Source organism: Silurus aristotelis (genome assembly GCF_946808225.1).
Source record: "Silurus aristotelis genome assembly, chromosome: 3".
NCBI classification, from domain to species: domain Eukaryota; kingdom Metazoa; phylum Chordata; class Actinopteri; order Siluriformes; family Siluridae; genus Silurus; species Silurus aristotelis.
The window spans coordinates 6,819,024-6,840,097 of NC_139576.1; the positions used below are offsets into that span (position 1 = coordinate 6,819,024).

Below are 21,074 nucleotides of genomic sequence, written 5' to 3' on the forward strand. Positions count from 1 at the left end.
GCAGTGTGGAGTGGGTGGAGAAGAGTGACAGTAGTGATTTGTGATAGTAGGGTATCTGCAAGAATAAAAGGGAAAGTTTATAGGACTGTGGTGAGACCTGCAATGTTGTATGGATTAGAGACAGTGGCATTGAGTAAAAGACAAGAGGTGGAGCTGGAGGTAGCAGAGCTGAAGATGTTAAGGTTTTTGTTGGGAGTGACAAGGATGGACAAGATTAAAAATGAGTTTATTAGAGGGACAGCGCATGTTGGACGTTTTGGTGACAAGGTGCGGGAGGCGAGATTGAGATGGTTTGGACATGTGCAGAGGAGGGACATGAGTTATATTGGTAGGAGAATGCTGAGGATGGAGCCACCAGGAAGGAGGAAAAGAGGGGGTTCATGGATGTGGTGAGGGAAGACATGCAGGTAGTTGGTGTGAAAGAGGCAGATGTAGAGGACAGGGTGGTATGGAGACGGATGATCCACTGTGGCAAACCCTAATCGGAGAAGCCGAAAGAAAAAGAAGAATCTTAAGGTGAGGTGTCAACAAACTTTGTCCATAAAGTGTATGTCCATGCTTTTATTGTAAATAAAAGAAACCACATACAATTTGTGTAGGTTGTGGTGTTACGCACTTCACTAAATGGACCTCATAATTTAAATTTTTAGCATAATTTTCCAAGAATCACACATTATGCATTTATTTAAAACTATAAATAAAAACAATTTTTTAATTTATTCTGGAATGCCATGTTGTACTATTTCTCCATTTACTCAATTGTTTTAAGGTCATGTGATCAGTTACACCATATGTTCACATACTATATACAGCTACAATATATTGCCAAAAGTTTGCGGACACCTGTTTATAAGTATGGTATGCGCTTTTTGAGATGTTCCACTAGATTTTCGAGTGAGCTTGTGGACATTTGTGTTCTTTACCCACAAGGGTGTAAAGTCAGGTACTGATGTAGGTGAGGTGGCTTGGGGTGCAGTCAGTGTTCACATTCATCTCAATATTGTTGAAATCAGAGCTCTATAGCAGGATCTTCCTCTCAAAACCATGCAAACCATATCTTTTCATGGAGCTTGCTTTGTGCACAGGGGCATTTACCATGCTGGAACAGGTTTGGGTTTTCAAGTTCAAGTGAACCCAAGTTCAAGTTAAAAAAAAAAGGAAAAAAAAAGAAAAAACTGAGACACATGTGTACAAAACACTCCATTCTAAAAACCCTAACATTAACGTATTCACCCGATACTGGAGAATAAATTAATTACTGTATTAATAGGGCATAGATAGGACAGTGGTGGTTCAGTGGTTAAGGCTTTGGGTTACTGATCATAAGGTTGGGGGTTCAAGCCCATTAAGTTGCCACAGTTGGGCCCTTGAGCAAAGCACCTAAACCTACTTTATCTACTTTAGAGGTGCCGTACCATGGCTGGCCCTGCATTCTGACCCCAGCTGTCTGACAAGCTGGGATACTGTATGGGAAAAGCTCTTGTGGGTGGTAATGGCTCAGTGGTTGAGGCTCTGGATTATTGATGGGACAGTCAGGTGTTTAAGCCTTGGATTTGCCAAGCTGCCACTTTTGGGGCCCCTTAGCAAGGACCTTAACCTTCAGTGCTCCAGAGTGGATTTATCGTAGCTGATCCTTTTCTCTGACCCCCAGGTTCCTAACATTACTGGGATATGTGAAGAAAAAAATTATTTTGCTGAAAAGTACATATTATCATATTGTTACTATTATCACAAATTCATCAAAATCTTCTGACCAATCAGATTGTAGAATACAAAATCATTGCACTTTTGCACTCCATCATTAAATAGTTACCCACATTTTTCTTTTTCTATTTAAAAGTCTTTCAAGTTAACAAACCTAACAGATCATTGAACTTATTTTGTGCCCTAAATTTCAGGAGCACTTTTATAAGTGCTTTTGGAAAACGGCACAGTGTAAATGTCGTAGCACTCATCGGAGTATTAGCAAACTGTTTCTGAGCGACGCGGTGGGGGATGGGAACGTATGTGTGGTTAAAAAGTAAAAAGTAAGATACTTAACTTTAAAATGTAGTGAAGGTAAAGTAAAAGTTTCCCCAAATGTAAATACTTCAGTGAAGTACGGATACATAAAAAAGCTACAAGTACAGTAACGAATTACATTTACTTCTTTACTATCCACCACTGTTAATAACCACCACTCTTCTAGGAAGAATTCCCTAGAAAATCCACTAGATTTTAAAGAGATTCTTTCAGCCACAAGGGTGTAAGGAAGGTCAGGTACTGATGAAGGTGAGTTAAGGAAGCCTGGGGAGCAGTCAGCGTTAACACTCATTTTAAAGGCGCTTCAATAGGGTTGCAAATGTAAGACTGAAAAATGTGCATCAAAAACTTGAGCAGTATTTATTCTCTTTCTCATCCCGGAATGTGGACATAAGCCGGACAGCATTAGCATCAGAATGATAATGAAATTCATAGGTGAAGGCCAGTCGATGTTAATCAGTGTTGGGTGGCTCTTCGATCTGAGACATAAAACTACTGTCATCTGATTGTGCATAGAGAGAGAGAGAGAGAGAGAGAGAGAGAGAGAGAGAGAGAGAGAGAGAGAGAGAGAGAGCACAAATAATTATGTCTGTGTTTCGTTCCCTAGCCAACGGAGACGCTGCAGAGAAAAAGAAATACGGTTGAGATGCCGGATAAAAATGTCAAGAAGGAACATAGCATAAGTGCTGCAAGAGCACATCTACAGAGAATGTTAATGACCAGATGGAGAAACAGGGTAAATGAGCAAAGAGACTTTTTTGAAGGTAAAACCTGTTAAAAAATAACAATCCAGTTCCAGTCATATGGGTTTAAAGCTTAATGCTAAGAAATATGGCAGAAAAACAACTCAATAATTATAATAGTTTTAATCCTGCGGTCCAGTTGCAGCCAACACATATAAATTAATATACAGTAGTGTTCACTGGTGTTTAGTAATGATTAATGGTGTTTAACAGTGCCCAGTAGCATACAGTTGTGTTTATTAGTGTTCATTAACAGTCAGTATTTTTCACCAATTCTTAGTAATGTTCACTAATGTTCTGTAGTGTTCAGCCCTGTTTACTAATGTTCTGTAGTGTTTAGTAGGGTTTAGTGATGTTCTGTAGTGTTTAGTAGGGTTCAGTAATGTTCTGTAATGTTCAGCCCTGTCAATGAATGTTCTGTAGTGTTTAGTAGGGTTCAGAAATGTTCTGTTGTGTTCAGCCCTGTTCACTGATGTATTGTAGTGTTTGGTAGGGTTTAGTAATGTTCTGTAGTGTTTAGCCCATTAATGTTCTGTAGTGTTTAGCCCATTAATGTTCTGTAGTGTTCAGCCCTGTTCATTAATGATCTGTAGTGTTTAGTAGTGTTCAGTAATGTTCTGTAGTGTTCAACAGGGTTCATTAATGTTCTGTATTGTTCAGTAGGGTTCAGTAATGTTCTGTAGTAATCAGTAGTGTTTAGTAATGTTCAGTAATGTTCTGTAGTGTTTAGTAGTGTTCAGTAATGTTATGTAGTGTTTAGTAGTGTTCAGTAATGTTATGTAGTGTTTAGTAGTGTTCAGTAATGTTCTGTAGTAATCAGTAGTGTTTAGTAATGTTCAGTAATGTTTTGTAGGGCTTAGTAATGTTCTGTAGTGTTCTGTAGTGTTTAGTAGTGTTCAGTAGGGTTCTGTAGTGTTCAGTAATGTTCCGTAGTGTTCAGTAATGTTCAGTAATGTTCTGTAGGGCTCAGTAATGTTCTGTAGTGTTCTGAACAAGAAAAGGCTGAAAATGGGAAAGTGACAAGGAGAAAGACAAAAAGAGAAAGTAAGAATCAGAGAGGGAGAGAGACTGGGTGTAATATAGAGATTAAGGATAAGGGGTGAATGGAAATGACAAAATTAGACTAGAAGAAAGCGAGGGAGAGATGAACTGAATAAATTCACTGTGTGGATCTGTACATTGTCCTGAAGTGTCTCTCAGTCAGTGTTCGGATCTGAACTCACAACCTCCTTCTCCTCACCAGCAGCTCCTCAACCTCTTCTAAACCGTTCCCAAGCAGCTCACTGTCACAGTGACTCACAGCGTCCTTCGTGTATTTATAGACCTATACAGAGATATAATAATGCTGAATTCCCTGTTAACTTGACAGGCTGTCAGATTTTTTATTTCAGGCAGACAGATGTAATTTAGCCTGCAGTTAAGAGTAATATTTGAACAGATGCTGTCCAACGCTGTCACTAAACAATTACATCAAATATTACATTTGTTTCAGGTTTGAAGTGTAAAAAAAAAAAAAGAAACAAGAAAGAAAGAGGAAAGAGCTTCGGTTCATCTCAAATCATACAACAACAACAACAGCAACAACAAATATTATTATTATTATTATTATTATTATTATTATTATTATTATTATTATTGTGAGTGAGTGAGTGAGTGAGTGAGTGAGTGAGTGAGTGAGTGAGTGAGTGAGTGAGTGAGTGAGTGAGTGAGAAGGAGAAATAGCAGAAAAAGAAAAGATGACAGAGAGAGAGAGAGAGAGAGAGAGAGAGAGAGAGAGAGAGAGAGAGAAAGAAAGTAGGATAGAAAGCACAAAGAAAGATTTGTATATGCAAAGAAAGAGAGAGAAAAAGAGAGAGAGAGAGAGATACAGAGAGAGAATAAAGAGTGAAAGAAACCGAAAGAGAATAAAAACTAAAAATGAAAATGATAGAAAAATAAAAGGAGACAAAAAGAGGATAGAGGTATAGAGAGAGAGGTGTATAGAGAGAGAGAGAGAGAGAGAGAGAGAGAGAGAGAGAGAGAGAGAGAGAGAGAGAGAGAGAACGACTTCAAAAGAGAAACAAGAGAGAGAAAGAAACAGAGAGAGTAAATCTCAGAGAGAAAATACAAACTGAAAATGACAGTGAAAGAAAAGAGAGCACATATAAGGTATAAATATGGAGGGAGAGAGAGAGAGAGAGAGAGAGAGAGAGAGAGAGAGAGAGAGAGAGAGAGAGAGAGAGGGAGAGAGAGGGAGAGGGGGAAAAACTCTATGTAAATCGGCCTTGCATGTAATGTATTAAAAAGGGTGTAAAAAACAGTGCAAATAAGACATTTTCCAAAGAAAAAGAGAAAACACTGATGAGATCGACTGGCTCAGGTGTGAGTACAGAGTGAGTACTAACCACTGTATACCACTAACACCACTAACACCCCACACATCCTGCTGATCCACTGATCCAGACAACTAAATATCCCAGTTTTGGCTAGGTAAAAAGTCAATCAGGTCCTTTTGTCCAAATTGAAGAGATACTTAACAATATTTACTTTACCTGTCAGTGGTTTTAACGTTTTGGTTGATCGCTTAGTATGTTTTAGAGGAATTGGCAAAATATTACACAAAAATATATGAGCAGAACGGATTAAGGAGGGAAAACATCTGGCTTTAGTTAAATTCCTTGAGGTTTTTTCAACAGATACTCAGTGTGGCTGATCAAGAGCAAAATTTTAGCTCCCTTCTCCCTTCTGATCAGTAATAACACATGTATGTATGTATATATTTTAATCATGATCCCAAGTGTAGCAAGAGAAAAGTGTTTTAATGTGTGTTACTATCAGGAAACTGAAAGTTCGAATCCTGATGGTGCTGCGAGCCTAGAGAGCAAAATTGGTCACTTTTTTTATAGAGAAAATTAAAAAAAAATGTGTATCATCAGGAGACATATGTGAGCTCATACACTCACTGGCCATTTTATTAGGTACACCAGTCCAGCTGCTTGTTAACGCAAATTTCTAATCAGCCAATCATGCTATAATGGCAGCAACTCAATGCATTTAGGCATGTAGACATGGTCAAGACGATCTGCTGCAGTTCAAACCGAGCGTCAGAATGGGGAAGAAAGGTGATTTAAGTGACTTTGAACGTGGCATGGTTGTTGGTGCCAGATGGGCTGGTCTGAGTATTTCAGAAACTGATGCTCTACTGGGATTTTCACACACAACCATCTCTTGGGTTTACAGAGAATGGTCCGAAAAAGAGAAAATATCCAGTGAGCGGCAGTTCTGTGGGCGCAAATGCCTTGTTGATGCCAGAGGTCAGAGGAGAATGTCCAGACTGGTTCGAGCTGATAGAAAGGCAACAGTAACTCAAATACCCACCCGTCACAACCGAGGTATGCAGAAGAGCATCTCTACATCTCTCCAACCAGGTACTAGTGAGGTGTACCTAATAAAGTGGCCGGTAAGTGTATATTGTATGTGAAAGAGCAGGAATATAAAATTTTCTGAATTAAATAAAAGGATGACTACTGATAGCAATGAATGAGTGTCAGTCTAATTCTGATCAAACAAAATTTTAAAGCCTATATTGTCCTCTGTTTGCTTTATACAACCCTAATTCAATAATAGTTGGGACACTGTGTGAAATATAAATGTAAAAAAATGATTTGCAAATTTCATAAACACATTTTAAACACAATAAAAACAAAAAACATGTTTAAACTGAGAATATATACCATTTTTGGAAAAAAAATTATTTTGAATTTGATGCCTGTGACATGTCACAAAATAATTTAGGACAGGACCATTTTTGTAGATATACTGTAGATATACTGTATACATCTGGGAACTGAGGAGACCAGTTGCTGAAATATTGGTAGAGAAATGTCCCATATGTGTCTGATACTGGATTCTCGCTGTTTCATTTCCAAATGTCCCTTGTTGTATTTTTCATTTTATGATGTGGCCAATGTTTTTAAATGATGAAAGGTCTAGACTGCATGCAGCCAGTTCAACACTTGGACTCTTTCACTACAAAGTCATGCTATTGTATTTAATGCAGTTAGCATTGATGGAGCCTTCAAATGTTCAAATGCCCATTCCACAGACACTAATGCAGTACCATACCCTCAGAGATGCAGCTTTTATAAACTAAGCGCTAATAACAAGCCAGATGGTCCCTCTCCTCTTTATTCCGGAGGACGTAGTGTCTATTGGTGCACATTTAAAATGAGCTTTGGCCCAGAGAGGATAATGGCATTTCTGGATCATGTTCACACATGCCTTCTTTTTTACATGATAGAGATTTAACCAGCATTTGTGGATGACATGGCGAACTGTGTTCACAGACAATTATTTCTGGAGATGTTAATGAGCTAATGCAGTGATTTCTATTACAGAATCATGATAGTATTAAATGCAATGCAACCCGAGGGCCTAAAGATCACGGGCATCCAATATTGATTTTAACCCATGTCCCTTGTGCACACAGATTTCTCCAGATTCTTTCAAATTGTTATAATATTATGTACTGTAAATGAGATATTAAACTATTTTAAAATGTTATGTTGAAGAACATAAACAGTCTTCCACAGATCGGTGAAGCTCTGTCCATGTTTACTTCTGAGAGACTCTCTGAGCTACACAATTTATACCCAATGATCTGTAACTGTTGTCAACTGTTTAATTTCAATAACGTCTTTTTTTTCAAACTTTTGTTGCCCCATTTCAACTTTTTTTTTGTTGTAGCGATCAAATTTAAAATGAGCTTATTTTCTCCTCAAAATGGTTCCTCAGTTTAAACATTTTTGTTTTCTATGTTCTATTAAAACTTTTTTTTCGGCTTCTCCCGTTAGGGGTCGCCACAGCGGATCCTCCGCACGTTTGATTTGGCACGTTTTACGCTGGATGCCCTTCCTAACGCAACCCTCCCCAATTTATCCGGGCTTGGGACCGGCACTAAGAGTGTCTGGGGATGGTTCCCTGACCGGGAATCGAACCCGGGTCGCAGCGGTTGGAGCGCTGCATCTTAACCACTAGACCACCAGGGGACCTGTTTTCTATGTTCTATTGTGGACAAAATTTGAGTTTGTGAGTTTTGCAAATCATTGCATTCGGTTTTTAGTTACACAGCATCCCAACCTTTTTGGAATTAGGGTTAGTAGTAGAGTCTGACCATTTTCCTCTGACCTCTCTCACCAACAAGCATTGTTTTTCACACCATTCCTTGTAAACTCAATAAACTAAATAATACTAGGATCAGACATTCTGAATAAATTTCACCATGCCACAGTCATTCTTTGAGATGTCTAAGATTTTTTTTTCTCCCCCTTTCTAGTGTTTTATGTAAAGCTATTGACTGGTACCTGCAGGATTTTATACCGTGCACTGCTTACACAAGTGTATTCCTTATAATGTGGCCAGTGAGTGTATACTACTAAGGGTAACATTACAGGAAAAATGCAATCCATAAAAATGACTGACATGATGAATTCTATCAGAACTCACATTTCAGAGATACATTCCAGTAATGCTTACATCATACCTCCACTCCATATACAACAAATCCAATCCAATAAGGCTTTAAGAACACACAACTTCAGGCTTCTTCCCTTCTTTTCCCTTCCAGATACTATAGCTATTATTTAAAGAAATCATATCCGAGATTCTAAAAGCATTTTCCATCAACTTTACGTTTGATATTTCTCTTCCTCCCGAGCTGCATTTCAGAGACACAAACCAGCTTAGTTAGTAGCGGTCTTTAAGAAGATCTACCTCTTGGGAAGGTATTGGAAGGTATCTGAAGGTCATGAGTTTAAATCCCTGCCATAAATGCAAATTAGCATTTTTTTTTTTTTTTTTATAAAATAAAACCTTACTTTTTTAATATAACATAATAATGATAAAATTATATTAAATATTTACCCAAATATAGCTTATTAAAAAACAGATTTAGTTTACCTTCTCTGGTGAAAAAAAGGGAGAAAATGATTTTTATCTATCAGTAGGAGTCTGGCGGTCCGAATCCCAATGGTTCCAGGAGCAAAACTGTGCATGAATTATGGACATCAAAGTGTTTTACCACCCTTAACACATGTTTTTTTTCTGTGATCAATCGGGAAAGTGCTATCGGATCCTGACGACCAACAGAGACACTCGGAAGGGGTTTCTACTCTTTAGGCAATTTTGCACACTGTACAGTCTGAAAAACATCTATCTATTATTATTCTATTTCTGAATCTATCTATCTATCTATCTATCTATCTATCTATCTATCTATCTATCTATCTATCTATCTATCTATCTATCTATCTATCTATCTATCTATCTATCCTATTAAACTTTGAAAGTGAAAAAACTTTACAGTACACCACATTTTGTATGTAATTTAAATGCAACAACAAAACCTGCCATCTGTGACAGTAGGAGTAACGTTAGCCAATCATGATAGTTTTTGAGCTCATGTATGTGGAAGAGGGCAGATAGCAGTTTCACCATCTAAGTGTGTTATGTGTCACATTTAAAGAGATGTGGTTGTGGCTTTATGTGTCTCAAAGGAACCACACATTACTTAGCCTTTACCCACTGGTTGTTAGCTGTAACAAGTTATAACAAATTTAGATGGTTGGAAAATTGACAGATGACCAAAATAAATATATAAGGGTGAACGAACATATACGTTCGATTATATTGACCTTTAAAAAGAAAGATGGACAAATACCTCAGGTGCACAGGATAAAATAGTATGACTCTGCATTAAAGATGCAGTATGTAAGGCATTGTGATAATGACAACATTTGGAAAGTTTGTACAAAGTTTGATTTGGAATCTGGACTTGAGAAAATGATTCTGAAAAAAATACCTCTAGCTCCAGTAACATCACTTCTCTGCTAATTGAGTGGAAGAGGTGGCTCAGTGGTTACGGCTCTGGGAGGAGTTTGATTGGGAGGGTCAATCTTACTATTGGCAAGCTCTTAACCCTTTGTCTTTCAGGGGCACCGTAATATGGCTCTGATCCCTATTGCTCTAACATCAAGTGTGACAAGTAAATAATTCTACTGTAATGAGAAATAAAGTACATACTGGAGTTTCAGCAGAGGGGATGGAGTCATTGGAGGAAAGGGAAATACTCAGGTGGCAGGTAGAGGTGTGTATTGGCCTCATTAAGGCGTCATACTTCCAAGTGTCAAGTTTACATTCATTAATCATGCCTTAAAGCATTGAACCTGTACATTGTAACACAATCCAATAAGTCCATGTAAAAAACACTAACCTGGAGGCTTTAATAAAAGAAACACAAGACAAAACACCAAACAACCACCGCACATCAAACTCCACGGAATAAAGTAAAACAAAAAAATGATTCTGGATTATATAAAAAAAAAAAAGTTTCTGAAAATAAATACTGTACATTTCACATCATATTAATTACTGCTTTCTTCTTAATCAAGCATGCTCTTTATTCTAAAAGCTGCTTTCTATTACAATCAATAATCTCAAAAAAAATTTGTTTTATGCATTTTATGTTTAGAAAAAGTATTGTACAGTATCATTTTGGGAAAAGGAAAATCATTCAAATATATTATTTTTTATTGAAAAGGAAATGTTATGTACATCCTCTCATACATACAAACATACATACATACATACATAATCATGATCTATGAAATAAAGAATTCTCTGTGAATCAGGGTTTTCTCCTTCTGATACTTTTTTTTTTTTTTAAATACAAATAAAAATGTTTCTAGATCTCTTAGCATCTCCTTCCCTTCATAAATTACAAGTATTGCAACTGTTTAGGTAAACATTAAATACACTATGGAGAATATAGACAATGGGACGTTCTGTACATTATTGCGTTGGTAAAGAGCTGCAGAGTTAGTGCAGGTTAGATCCCAATCAGGATTCAACACAAAAATGATAGACGATGGGTTTACGCTTATTTCATTACTATTATAATGAAAAAACGGGAAATGATCAAATCTAATATATATATATATATTTACTCTGGGTGTATGCATGTGTATGCATGTGTGGGTGTTATATACATATTTTCCAGAAGATAAGAGGCACTTTATTTGCATGTGTGTCAGTTTTACTTACACCAAAAACCATCAAAAATCTTCAGAAAGCAACAACAATTTCACAAAGTAATAAAACGTCATTGCATGACTGGTTTATAATCATTAATGATTATTTATTGGGATAATGTTTCAGTTACACAAGGCTGTTTATCAGAGCACTCTATTAGGGTCCCCATTTTGAACAAGAGTGTTAAGCTAGATAGGCAATAGGGGTCATGTCTAGCTACTGTAAAACTGAATGTTTTACCTCATAAACACTTTATTTTATCAAGCAACTGTAGCTTTGTATGCTAAGCTTTCCCATGGACAACCCCACTTTCTGTAAAATATATGAAATATTGAAGTTTTAAGCTTGCTAATTATTTAGTCATAAATGGCCAGCTAGCTATTTAATACAGAGCTATTGTTTACAATGATACTAGCTAGCTAACTCCTATGCATTGTGTTCAGGGAATATAGTCAGGTCAAGTCAAAAAGGTGTTTATTGTCATTCCAACCATTAACAGTGCAGTACACAAATGAAACAACATTCTGCCCAGAAGCTGTTCTACCAAAAACGTGGTTGAACTATTGATATTGTGCCTGTACTACATTCATTGAAGCTGTACTACCATATTTTTTGGTTGTACTGCCATATTTTCTTTGCTGTACTACCATATTTGTGGCTGTACTACCATATTTACAGCTATCTGAACATATTTCTTTAACAATACTACAATATCTATAGTTTTACTACCCTATTTGTACTACTGTAATATACTCCAGTGGCAGCAATTTATGGAACACTACCACAGCTAGATAATGTATGCTAGCTAGATTTAGTAAATGGGTCCTGGGTTTTTTAAAAAAAATATATATATGTGCAAAATTAATTAAATTCTCAATAATATTTGAGATGATGGAACAGCATCTACAGAATGAGGGGAAGCTAGAAGATTTAAAAGGTGCTCTGCCATAGCTGCAGTGTGCTAAATTTAGGCTAGGTGATAGCACTGTTTGGCAGGAAAATTAGCATCGGTGTAGTGGCAGTGATCAGATATATAAAATATATAAAAATATAAAGAAGACAATGAGGTTTTGAGCATGAAGCAGCACAGCACTGAACTGCAGAAACTCTAGCAGAAAGAAAAAATAGCCAACACCAATAAAGGGTGCTAAAGTTAAAATATTGGGTATATTGGTGTAACTGCACAGATTTATTAACTCGAAAGCTGGGCATTGTGAGATTTATGAATCATATAAAAAACTGGGAATGTGATTATTTGATTTTATGATGAAGGTCCTCGAACAATAAAGCAGTGATTAAAGAAAACTACTAAACCATCAGTCTGATGTGATCCAGACTTCTGCAAACTAACAAACAATATTTTGCATTCTACATTTGTGGTTGTGGTACAGTCCTATCATATTTTTGACTGCACATCCATATTCTTTGACTGTACTACCATATTTGTGGCTGTGCTGCTGCAGCTTTACTGCTGTAATTTAAGCTGAACTACCATATTCTTTGGCTGTACTACTGTAAATGTACTACCATTTTTTCAGCTGCATGACCAACCAACATTCCCCCTAGAAGCTCTATACCATATGTGTTACTGTACTACCATATCTGTGGTTGTCCTTCTGAAATTGTGGCCGTACTACTGTAATTGAAACTGTACTACCATATTTGTGATCGTATTACCAAAATTGTGGCTGTACTACTATAATTGAAGCTGTACTACCATATTTGTGGCTGTACTACTACAAATTTTCACCTGTATGACCAAACAACATTCCCCCAGAAGCTGTACAACCATATGTGTACCTGTACTACCATATCTGTGGTTGTACTTCTGAAATTGTGGCTGTACTACTGTAATTGAAGCTGTACTACCAAATTCGTGTTTGTACTTCCGAAATTGTCGTTGTACTACAGTAATTGAAGCTGTACTACCATATCTGTGGCTTTGCTACTGCAACTGTAGCTGTACTACCATATTTTCAGCTGTATGACCAAACAACATTCCCAAGGAGCTGTACTGTTTATAGATGTACTACCCTATTTGTGGCTGGATGACCATATATGTAACTGTACTGGAATATTTGTGATGGTAGTACTGTATTTGTAGCTGTACTGCCATATTTGTGCCATATTGTGTCTGTACTACCTTATTTAGTATTGGAAGTACCATATTTGTAGCTGTGTTGCAGTATTTGTAGATGTACCACCATATTTGAAGCTGCCTCTACCCCGTTTGTGAATGTACTGTCGTTTTTGTTGATTTACTATGCTATTTCAGGCTATACTACCATATTTGTAAGGGATTCTCCCAAATTTGTAGGTATGCATTACTAATCCTGTGCTATCCTCTTACTAAATAAGTAGCTTTATTTACTGGCGTGCATGTTGCATTATGTATGCAACTCACAATTAAAGATTCTTTCACAATGTGTATTTTACATCAGATCAGGCAGGAAATCATATGGTGTAAAGCAAGCTACAACAGAGAGAATTTACTGGGCTGTGTCATACACTGTGGGGCAACTTGTCATCTGGAAAATACGGCACATGGACATGATTGGTCAGTTTATTTCCTGTGATATTTTTAATAAATGAAAAATGACACTCAGCATCCGCTCTGGTGTTACAGATTCGTTTGTGTGTGTGTGTGTGTGTGTGTGTGTGTGTGTGTGTGAGTGTGTGTGTAAGAAAATAAGAGATAAAAATCCTGTATTTCTTTCAAAGAAAGGAAGTCTAAATAATTAAAACAAGTCTGTTACTAACAATCAAAAATCCATTTTACGAATGGAAATGAAAGGAAATGTGGAAATCAGTGATAAGTGTGTGTCATAAGTGTGTTTCTGTGATCTGGAGGATTCTGTAATTAAAGAATTAGCCTTGCGCTTAGTGTTTTATTCAAATGAAAATGGGATTTCTAGAGCAAAAGAGTGAAGTGTAAAGACTGCAACCCAACAAGTCAACGATGAAATTTCCTTCAGAGGCTCGATAAAGAAACTACATAACATCAAAAAAACTAAACAAAACACGGAAAAGTCCAGCACAGGTGATAAAGCATCATCGACTACACGATACAAGACTGCACACATTCCCTGACCACACCGAGCCACTGAACGCAACACGTAGCATCTGATTGCTACAGGTTCGCGATTGTTAAACTTTTTTTCCCCCCTGTATATATATATATATATATATATATATATATATATATATATATATATATATATATATATATATATATATATATATATTTATATCCAGAAGAGTTTGTTCCATCGAAGAGGAAGACCACGATCATTCAAGTTGTTCAGGAAGCAGGTATTCTTTTTTCGTTGTTCCTTTCGCAGGAATCCAAACACGCCTCGAGCACCTCATGAGAACTTGGACCGTAAAGAGGAAGAGGATTTTATTTTTCCCTCTACAGGAATTCAAACACTCTTCCTCAAGTAGCACATGAGGATTTTGGACCATCAATAAGTTCTGGATTTTTTATTTTTTTTTGTAAAACAACTACTTCTCTCAGGCTGTGACATCTCTATGAATATTCTTTGCCTGAGAACCCAGAGATCAGAGGATCAGCCTCACGTCCTCATCAATACTCAGTACGGGGTAAACAGGATGGAGCTGCTGGAGGGCCGGATGGGCCCTGGAGCACCTCGCAAGAAGGAGGCTGGCAGCGCCGGTGTCTGAAAAATGGAGGTGTTGGGTCGTGGGTGGAGCGAGATGGAAGGAATCGTAGTGGAGGAGAACGGAGTGGAGATGAAGGCAGGAGAGATAGGTTTCACAAGGTCCTTCTGGAGAGCGAGCTTAGCCTGGAGAGAGAAAAAGATACCAAATAAATAAGAATTTTAAAGAAATCAATGAATATACATTTAAAAATTAGGTCAATGATTTTTAACCTTTTTGAAACAAATGTTTAAAACAACAATTTTGATGTACATGATCAGGCATAACATTAAGACCACCGACCTAACATTGTGTTCGCCCCCCTTTTTTCTGCCAAAACACTCCTTTGTCAGCATTTTGAAGTTAAAGCTGTCATTTCTGTTTGCCAAGTAAAACTGATTGAATCAATAAAAATAATGGTTCAATTCAGTTTTTTTTTTATATATACTGTAATTTCCGGACAATAAAGCGCACCCATATATAAGCCGCACCCACTGAATTTGACAAAGATTTTTATTTTAAACATAAATAAGCTGCACCTGTCTATATTTAAACTAATGAACTTTACACAGGCTTTAATGAAAGTCAGTGTCTGTTACACGGTGTAACGGGTTGAAATATGTTGCGGCTCCTTTAAAAGCAGAGCGGCATTGTGGGAATAGCCTGCCACTGCATTTTTCCGCTATTACTGCACGTGTGCAAGACCGAGAAATATGTCCTTATTATTTTCTGATGCTCATTTCTAAGTTTCTTTGACTAACCCGTAACGCTGTTGCCAAGAAAAATAAAAAAGCACGAGTTTTGGAAACCTGTCTGTGCTTATATGATTTCTGTTGCAACTGGAGTTAGCGAGCTCTCCCTTCACCCAGACTCAACGCGTTACAACGGCTTGTATCTAAACAGTAGCTGACCAAGAAAGCCATTGTACACTGTCTTCCTCCTTCCTTTCACTACTATTTCTCTCAGGAGTTTATCTTTTGGCATCGTCGTGCGTTAAAAATGTTTTATTTTTTCTCCCGATGCCGTGCAGCTCAGAACACAGGTGAGGTGCGTTTTTTCGTTTCCCTTCGGAAATTTCATTGGTCTAATGTTATGGGGTTCAGTTTTTTGGCTTGAAGTTTTTGAAACCGGGAAAAACCCAGGAAAAACTCATAAATTAGCCGCTTCGTTGTTTAAGCCACGGGGTTCAAACCGTGGGAAAAAAGTAGCGGCTTATAGTCCGGAAAAATCCGGTACAAATCTAGAATTTGTATTTCAAGCACAGATATTCACCAAACAGGCAAATCTTTATAGTTACTGATCAGGCATAACATTATGACCACCACTGTGTTGGTACAGTACCTCTGACTGTTATAAAGGTCTGAAATTGGAGACTCCTTCTATAAATGTAAAATAATCATCTCTTTACAGTAAACAATCCGATGACATGGATTATAAACATGATATTATTAATACTATGTACAATACATATACGAGATGGTATCTAAAAGTTAGAGACAAGTTTTGTAACACGCCAACAGATAGCAGCACGAGGCTGCACGCACAATCACAAGGAGCACCGATTTGCATAAGTCAGTGTGCAAATAAAACATTGTCCTGTGCACATCGGGAGCTGTGCAACTGGTGATATTCTGACCATGTGCCCTCCAGTTCCCACCAGAAACAACGTGATCTTACTTCCACACCCACCCTACTTTCCGGATATGGCTCCTGCGGAATTCACCCTTTTCCCAGAGATGAAGATCTCTGATCTGTTGGCGTTTTTGACATCCACGACATATTCCAGAAGTGGCAGAAATGAGCCAGTCTTAAAACCTTTTGATACCACAACATGTCCATGTGCTTGAGCTGTTACTACAGAAACGACGTTAGAAAGAGATACCTGTGTTTTGTATAAAGAAAAGTTTAACTCTGGACTCTATAGACATCATTACATCTATTTTACTGTCAAGCAACATAACAGGCTTCGGGGTAATATGTTTTACATTATATATGTAATAAAATGTACTGCAGTGTAGGATGGGTCATGTAGTTCAGGGCCAGAGTTTATATCCAGGCACATTAACCACCCTGGAACGTATTATTAGCATCTGTTAGTGAGCAGACGAACATGCGAGTTTGGCTCGTGCGGCTGATCCCTGACACATGAGCATCTCTTGATAAAAGCGTTTGATTACAAAGTTGATAAATAATGCATTACTGCCAAGGAGTTGGAGCTGCGCTGCTGCTTGTTGTAAGGGCTGTATTTGGGCTTCAGAGGTTTTCCTGCCACCCGGTCTTTGTGCCTTCTGCTGGAGATATGCTGCGAAAAATTGAAAAAAATTACAAGTTGAGCAATTTGTGTACAATTTATTTATGTGCTGAATATCAACAAAATATATCGAAAGAAAACTTGGATAAAAATGACATTTACACAGTTTTCCCTGCAAAACATATCAGCTAAAGTATGCTTAGTGTCTGTAGTTACTTTATTTACTTCAGTTTTTTCTGGAACTATGAGGCTAATGGAGCGAAGGGAACATTTTACTACTAGCTGAACAAGCGGCATTAGTTCCAGTGATGGAAAGCTGTAATACTACAGCCAACAAAGACATCCAATACAATCATGTGCTTCCAACATCAGAGTTTGGGGAAAAAACACATATGGGTACAGATATAAAAGATGAGTCCAAGATTTTGTCTTTAACAGAAGAACTTGTGCAAGACAAAGAACAGGAGAGAAGATGTTAGCAGACTGCTTCATCCCCCCAGTCAAACATGGAGGTGGAAGCTTAATGGTTTGGGGTTGTTTTGGAGCAGGGAGGGTTGGAGACTTATTCCAGGTGAAAGGAAACATCATGGCAACCATTCCATACTTTAACTCCATCCAGCTCAATGGAACTGACTTCACTGTACAACAAGACAATGAGCTGAAGTGTACATTCCAGGTCTAATTTAGAGAGCAAACATTAGGCTGGGATGTTATTTATCATGGAATGGTCTGCCCAGTCACCGCACTTAAATCCTATTGAACTGGTCTGGGATAAACTGAATCACAAGGTAAGAAAGAAATCCCCAATTAGTGAGTAGTAAGTTGTACAAGAGGAATGGCAAAGAATTTCAGCTGAATGTTCAGAGAAACAAAAAGTGTGTAAAGCTGTTATTTAAGCTAAGGGTGGATCTTTCAATGAAAATATAGTGGAACGTCTGTGCATTTATCCGTCTCCATACCCCCCAGTCCTCTACATCTGTCTCTTTCAACCCAACTACCTGCATGTCTTTCCTCACCACATCCATAAATCTCCTCCTTGGTCTTCCTCTTTTCCTCCTTCCTGGTGGCTCCATCCTCAGCATTCTTCTACTGATATACCCCATGTCCATACTCTGCACATGTCCAAACCATCTCAATCTCACCTCCCTCACCTTGTCTCCAAAACGTCCTACATGCGCTGGTTCTCGAATAAACTCGTTTCTAATCCTGTCCATCCTCGTCACTTTAAATGAATCTTCATCTCTACTACCTCATAGTTGATATATAGTGTTCAAATCAAAATCAAATCAAATTTTACTTGTCACATACACATTCATACAGAGTACATTTAGTGAATGCTTTTGAAGATTTTTTAAAAGTCCAAAATGTAAAAGAATAATAATAATTATAACTTATAACTTAAAACTAAAATATAAATATATGGTATACAATTCTAAAGTGTAAATAAAAGTATAAAGTATAACTATACAGTAAAAATATATATACAAAAATAAGACAGAAAGGGATAGGTATGGAAATGACAGATATTGACAGTCGTCTAGATTTTGTTGCATATAAACAAAAGGAACATGCATATGTCTCTCAAAAACCATAAAATACTAGGTGTTTCCAAACTTTTGACATGCCTCTGTAGATTACATTTGGACATTATGTACAGTATATTCCATCTATTCTGGAAATACTGAGTATAAGACAGGGAGACTGAAATCAGTTTAGTACAAGACAAATATTTCCTCAATGTATGAAGTATATTAGTCTTGCAGCCCAGGTAGAAAACTGAATACAATAACTCCATACACAGTGATAATGAAGGAAGGAAGGAAGTGACCATATTTAAATCATATCAGTAAAGTTGATAAACAGTCATTTAGTAAGTCATATAATAAATGCATAAACAGTTTGTTGTACTGTCAGAAATTTTGTGTGTAATTTTACCACGTGATTCTTTGGTATATAATAATTAGACATTTGGTTTTAAATGAGATGAGGTTCAGTCACACACCTGTTTGAGCTGAATCTCCGAGTTAACGTGAACATCGCAGATCTCACAGTGGAACGTTTTGTTCTGTAATCCTGAACCCTTCAGAACGTTGGCCTGCATTTTGAGCTTGGAGCCGGGTCTAGGGTAGGCTTTAATAGGGCCAGCTCCGTTTCTCGCCTCCAGCATGGTTTTGTGCTTCGAGCCTGCCGTGAAAGATCAGAGCAGGCATTGTGTGACATCTCAGTCCTGTCAGGAAGAATTATCTAAACCAGGTTTAACCTTCATGTTCTGGTTATTGAGCAGTGTGTGTTCTAATCACACATCATATCTCATTTCCTTTGCAGTAACAAACATGGCACATAGGGATACTACTTTTACACCTTTTTGTATCACTAGTACATATATATATATATATATATATATATATATATATATATATATATATATATATATATATATATACATACACACACAGTGGAACCTCGGAGCTCGCGGCCTCAGCGTTTGCGACCTCGCATGCTCTTTCATTCCGACCGGTGACTCTCATTCAGATCGGCTCGTGAGCAACCGCGAGCTGCTCAAAACGCTAGTTTTAACATTTCTAATCAAGGTTTATCTCATTAAAATTGTCTAAAAAAATTTTTATTATGTATTATTATACTGTACTTCTCTACTGCATACTTTACTGTACCTGTACTTTATTTTTTTTAATTAAGCATTGTAATTGCTGTTAATTTACATAAAGTATAGTTAAAATAGTCTAATAATTAAGTGTTATGGAGTGAAATAGTGTTATTTACTCATTTAAATCGATTTCGTATAGTGTTCTTTGGGTTTTTACTGGGTTGGAAGGGGCGTATCAAAAGGTCGCGAAAATTCGGAGCTCGCGACCGGTCTTGGTCCCTAACCCTCGCTCCGAGGTTCCACTGTGTATATATATATATATATATTCAATTAACTTGTGATTAATCACAACTGAATCACACATTTCTATCTGTTCTAAATGTAGCATAAATTAATACTTATCAAGTTTTTCATACACGTGTGCACTGACAAATACGAATGCTTTATGTAAATGTACGTTTATTAGTAAAACCAAACTCAACCTAGAGCATGGAAAAAATAATTCTTGTAAATGATTTAAAGTAATTATGGTGTTTTAAATTATGTAAATCATCAGGACACCAAAGGAACTTTTGCTATGTTTCCACACGGACGGTTTTAATTGCCGGATGTGTGCACTATGCGGATTTTGGTGCTGATTTGAGACTTGGTGCAAGATAAGTGTGTAAGCATCACCCTCTCATTCTACAAGCTTCAGCTCACAGATGGCTTGTGATTGATTAGTGTCTTAGTGACTGACAGAGTTGAGAGAGTATATGCCATCCAGAAAGCACAGCCAGTGATGCTCTCTCTGACTCCTGGTCACAAATTATCTTATTCCATTGGGATTTAAACTCTGAACAACAGGACTAACGTGATTCTTTTCGACCACTTATCAGAAGCCTGGTGTTTTAGTTGCTCAACTTTATTCTCAACAGTGGTACACAAACAATGTATTCGAGTTAAAAAAAGAGATATATGACGCCAGTAAATTATTTGCCTTCAAATGTACTTAAGTACCCAAAGTACTATGATTTATAACAGCTATAATGTTCTAAAAATTATTATTTATGTTACAAGACTCTTTGCATAATCAACAGTTTATGTGAAAAGACTCTAATGTGAATCTCAGCACAATGATCTATTAAAAGAATAATATTGATAAGTCAAACACTGATTGGTTTCTATTACAATTATTAAATAATTATGAGCCCAAAACTACTACTACAAAAAACAAAACAAAAAAAAAAAACAATCACACAAATATGACCACATGTATTGTGTTGAGTTGGAGTCTGGAGTTTCTTCACCATTTATTTCTCTCTAAATGTTCTGTTGAACTGATGCTAAACTATATTTTGGTGATCAGTAGATACACCAAGGTCCAATCAGAACAAGTTCAAAACAGCGTGCGCTCGACCCTGATTGGTGGATTGCTGTGTGATTGACCAGTTTTTATCCGCTCATAAATAATAACGAACGACTGATTTCTATTTTTGATATCTATCTATCCATCTATCTTCCTGCTACTTTCAGTGATGCGGCTGAAATGTCAAACTCACCACAGAACCACATTTTTCTGCCTCACAAAGTCGGACACCACCAACCCAAACAACAAACCGAGTGAGCTCAGACATATTGCTAAACCAGGACACAGAGTTACAGCCCCAAGCCTGGCAAGAACGACAAATGGAAAAAAAAAAAAAACATCAAGCGACACTAACAACTGCCAGATGCCACAATCCAT

General features: G+C 37.2%; 1 protein-coding gene and 2 long non-coding RNA genes across 5 annotated transcripts in view; 2 read left to right on the forward strand and 1 right to left on the reverse strand.

Annotated features, from left to right (window-relative positions):
• Nucleotides 1-21,074, forward strand: part of LOC310723784 — a 222,307-nt gene that overhangs the window by 2,571 nt on the left and 198,662 nt on the right. The gene's annotated exons all lie outside the window — the stretch shown is intronic.
• On the forward strand, nucleotides 12,390-13,508 carry LOC310723803. The gene is made up of 2 exons (XR_014532784.1): nucleotides 12,390-12,983; nucleotides 13,048-13,508. It is a non-coding gene; the product is annotated as an uncharacterized lncRNA (long non-coding RNA).
• znf385b (zinc finger protein 385B) overlaps nucleotides 13,382-21,074 on the reverse strand; it is a 264,689-nt gene continuing 256,996 nt past the window's right edge. For 2 of the 3 annotated variants that reach the window (XM_083537057.1, XM_083537058.1), the window contains 3 exons: nucleotides 18,746-18,927; nucleotides 16,693-16,794; nucleotides 13,382-14,638 (listed from right to left, as the gene is read on the reverse strand). In XM_083537057.1, coding sequence (XP_083393183.1) covers nucleotides 14,426-14,638; nucleotides 16,693-16,794; nucleotides 18,746-18,927 — 497 coding nt within the window. In that variant the 3' untranslated portion in view covers nucleotides 13,382-14,425. Of the gene's footprint in view, nucleotides 14,940-15,728; nucleotides 16,795-18,745; nucleotides 18,928-21,074 lie in introns of all 3 variants that reach the window. The other variant, XR_014532739.1, reaches the window with a different exon arrangement.